At 37.2% G+C, this 4,107-nt stretch overlaps 1 protein-coding gene across 1 annotated transcript; it reads left to right on the top strand.

The window, feature by feature from the left end:
- The first annotated feature begins 2,613 nt into the window (after positions 1–2,613).
- On the top strand, positions 2,614–3,573 carry LOC123240653 (olfactory receptor 150-like). The gene has a single exon (XM_044668364.1). It carries the CDS (start codon positions 2,641–2,643, stop codon positions 3,571–3,573), a length of 933 nt encoding a protein of 310 aa, XP_044524299.1. The 5' UTR covers positions 2,614–2,640.
- The last annotated feature ends 534 nt before the right edge of the window (positions 3,574–4,107 follow it).

Below are 4,107 nucleotides of genomic sequence, written 5' to 3'. Positions count from 1 at the left end.
TCCTTTTGATCTTTAATGTAGAAGCTGCTAGGTCATATGTGACTCTGATTGTAATATCATGGTATTTGAATGGTTTTTTTTATGGCTGTTTGAAGAATTTTCTCCTTAGCTGGGTAGCTATTGAATTTCTTTATTAAATTCCTGGAAGTTACCATTTAAGGATTTCTTTCTGAAGTTGAGCTGTGAATTCTTTTCATTTCAATTTTATTTTCTTGTTCAAGGATCTCTGGGCAGTTATCTTTGATAACTTGTAATATGATGTCCAAGGTTTTTTCTTGATCATTACTTTCTTGTAGTCAAATAATTCTCAAATTATCTCTCCTAGATCTGTTTTCTAGGTCAACTATTTTTTCAATAAGATATTTCATGTTTTCCTCTGGTTTTTCATTCCTTTGATTCTATTTCATTATTTCTTGATTTCTCATGAAATCATTAGTTTCTAGACAGTCAATTCTGATTTTTAATATCTAATTTTCCTATGTCAGGTTTTGGTTCTTCTTTTTCTATTGGCCCATTTCTTTCTTCATCACTTTCATTTATCCTTGCATCACCTTCCTTTCTTCTTGCATCACTTTAATTTCTCTTCCCCACTTTTCCTCTGCCTCTTTTAATTGATTTTTGAAGTCTTTTTTGAGTTCTTCCAGAATTTGTGTCAAATCCATATTTTTCTTTTGGACTTTCTATGTGTTTCCCTTGCTTTCCCTCTCCCCTTCTTTTTGCTTTCCCCTACCTTGCTCTTTGTCTCTATAAAAATTCTTTAGAGTTCGGTGCTTTTTTTGTTGTTTGCTCATTTTTCCTATCTAATTATAGTTAGGCTTTGTTTTTTGGGAAGTTGGGGCACCCTCTTAAACTTCAGTCCTTCCTTGATGTTATTCTCAGCTTTTTTTCCTGGCTTAAGGGCTGAGAGCTCTGCAATCCCCCTCCCCTTGCTGATTCAATTGATCCTTGAGTTGCCAATGGCTTAAGACCTTGCCTCATGCTTGGGCATAAGCTTATGATCTCACTCTGACCTTGATCAGGTTTCAGGCTGATAAAATTCTAGCTCCAGGCTTAGGTTCAAGTTTTTATCTTGCTGTGTACTTGATACAATCAGGCATACCCTCCATTGTACTGTCTTGGAGCTCCACCCTGAGCTTTAGGCAGAAAGATCTGTACTTAGTACTTATTTCTATAAGCCACTCCAAAATCAGTAATAAGTCCTTATCCCAAGCCTAAACTGGAAATTCTGACTTCACTCTAGGTCCACATGGTTCAGCACACTTCAACCCAGACTGCTTTGGACTGGGTCTCCAGACTTCTCCACAGGTTTGAAATTTCAAGGGGTGTGGGCTGGCTTGTACCACTATTTTCCAAGGCAGGGTCTCAGAATCTGAATGTTGTCTTGTGCTTAAGTTCTGAACCTGGGACAAGAGATATAGGGTTGGGTGGGGATGGCTTGCTCTTGGCTTGCTCTTCCCTCCTTGCTACAGACTCTTGCTGGCTCTGCTTTCCTCTCATCCCATGCCTTACATGATCTCTACCTACCTTATGGGTTTTTCTTTTCTTGAAAGTTGTTTCCCTCTGTCTCTTTGTTGATTCTTTTACTCTTGTATTCATTTTGTGGGGATATTTTAATCTTGGTCAGAAAGGATTCTTTTGGTGACACAGATCTACTATAGTTTACTCCTCCATCTTGGCTTTTCCCCTGGAAGTCCCTCTTTGCAACTTTCAAGCACTGATAGCTCTTGGTGCTTCAATTTCAGCAAAAACTGAACAAGTCTGATCTCCTTTTCATATGAAAGCCTTTAAAACCACTTAGAAACAATTATTCTATCCCCCTGGTTCTTCGCTTCTTGAGACTAAACTTTCACAAGTAATTCAAATTATCCTTATATGGCATGTGTTCAAAATCATTCATAACCTTTACTACCTTTTCTGGGTGTTCTTGACTTTATCAATGTGCTTCTTCAATTATGTGAAACAGAACTGAACAAAATACTACAGATGTGATTTGAACAGGGCAAATTTTAGTACAATTATCACTTTTTTATTCCTAAAAGGTAAGAATCCTTTCATGTACTCCAAATTTCTATTCATTCTTTTGGCTGCCACATTATATCACTGAATCATATTGAGTGCTCAGGCTACAAAGAACCTGTTTGTCAAACAAACAGACTTTTAAACATTTCCATATTTTTCTGATCTTGAAATTGACTCTTTTAAGAACTATGAATTATATTTATTCCTGTTAAATTTCATCATGTTAGGTTTAGCTCATTATCTTAACCTATCATGACATTTTGTAGTTATATTTTGGTCACATTGTAATTTAGTAATCTCTCTGACTTTTAGCAAGTTCAATGTTGACTTGCATACCATCTCGGATTTTATCTATGATATTCATCAACTTTTTCCACAAATTTTGATATTGAGATGAAATATTGGAAAACAAACGTTTTGCCAAAATGTACATGTATTGCAGATACAGCTTTTTTAACCTCATTGTAGAGAAATAGAGCAAAAAATAAGGCATAACAAAAATTGACATTATGATTTTACTATTCTGTCTGAGTTCTCACTTGAAATGTGAAATAGTAAAGACTAATCTTTCCTCTTCATATTTACAGGTTCTTATCTCCTCTTATTCTATACTCTCAAAGAATGGCTAGAGAAAATGACTCACTTGTAACTGAGTTTATCCTGATAGGACTGACAGACCAGCCAGAGCTCCAGCTGCCACTCTTCCTCCTATTCCTGGGCATCTATGTGGTCACTGTGGTTGGGAACCTGGGCATGATCATATTGATTAGACTCAGTTCTCACCTTCATACCCCCATGTACTACTTTCTCTGCAGTTTGTCCTTCATTGATCTCTGTCAATCAACTGTTATCACTCCTAAAATGCTGGTCAACTTCATGTGGAAGAAGAATATCATCACTTACTCTGGGTGCATAACTCAATTCTATTTTTTTGTCATTTTTGTAATTTGTGAATGTCAGATGTTGGCTGTGATGGCTTATGACCGCTATGTTGCTATATGTCATCCCCTTCTTTATAGTCTTATCATGTCCTATCAGATTTGTTCATGGTTGGTGGGCGGGGTGTATGCATTTGGCCTGGTAGGGGCCACAGCTCACACAGGTTGCTTGCTTAGAGTGTTCTTCTGTAAGGAAAATGTCATCAATCATTACTTCTGTGATCTCCTTCCACTCTTGAAGCTCTCTTGTTCTAACACCTATGTCAATGAAATGGTAAATCTTGCCTTCAGTACATTCAATATCCTTTTCCCAACACTGACCATCATTACCTCTTATGTTTTCATCATTGTTAGCATTTTAAAAATTCAGTCCACTGAAGGAAGATCCAAAGTCTTCAGTACCTGCAGCTCTCATATTGCAGCAGTTGGTGTCTTCTTTGGCTCTGGAGCATTTGTGTACTTACAGCCATCTTCAGTGAGTTCCATGGATCAGGCAAAAGTGTCCTCTGTGTTTTATACTATCATTGTGCCCATGCTAAACCCCCTCATCTACAGTTTGAGAAACAAAGATGTCAAAATTGCCTTGAAGAAATTGATAGACAGAATAACATTCTAATGAATAGGAAAATGTCAGAAAAACTATTTATGTAGATACTGAGATGTTGTGCAAGGGGTGGGATGAGGGAGAGAGGATGGGAAGAGGGAGGGGGAGAGAGAGAGAGAGAGAGAGAGAGAGAGAGAGAGAGAGAGAGAGAGACAGAGAGAGAGACAGAGAGAGAGACAGAGAGAGAGACAGAGAGAGAGAGAGAGAGAGAGAACCTGATTTATACCAACCAGATACTCTGCCCCACATTTTTTTTAAATTAAGGAGAAACCCAAATCAGAGATGTTTTGAAGATACTTCTCAAATCTGTGTAGGCTGGGTCTTGTCTTACAATTTACTACCTCTCTAATATGCATTCCAGATCAGGAGTGTACTTATACAATTCAATCATAGATTAACATGCTTCTGATGTATAAAGAGAAGACTTTGCTAATTTAATAATCTGTGGGGAAATGCATTTTTATGGATAGCCTTTTTGGGCACAATGACTATTAAAATAACTAGTTAAATCCTTACATTTTCACATGATAAGTGATATAGAGAATT

The sequence above is a fragment of the Gracilinanus agilis genome, chromosome 3 (genome assembly GCF_016433145.1).
Source record: "Gracilinanus agilis isolate LMUSP501 chromosome 3, AgileGrace, whole genome shotgun sequence".
Taxonomy (NCBI): Eukaryota; Metazoa; Chordata; class Mammalia; order Didelphimorphia; family Didelphidae; genus Gracilinanus; species Gracilinanus agilis.
Note: the sequence above shows the minus strand (reverse complement) of the source record. Positions and strands in the feature narration are given on the sequence as shown.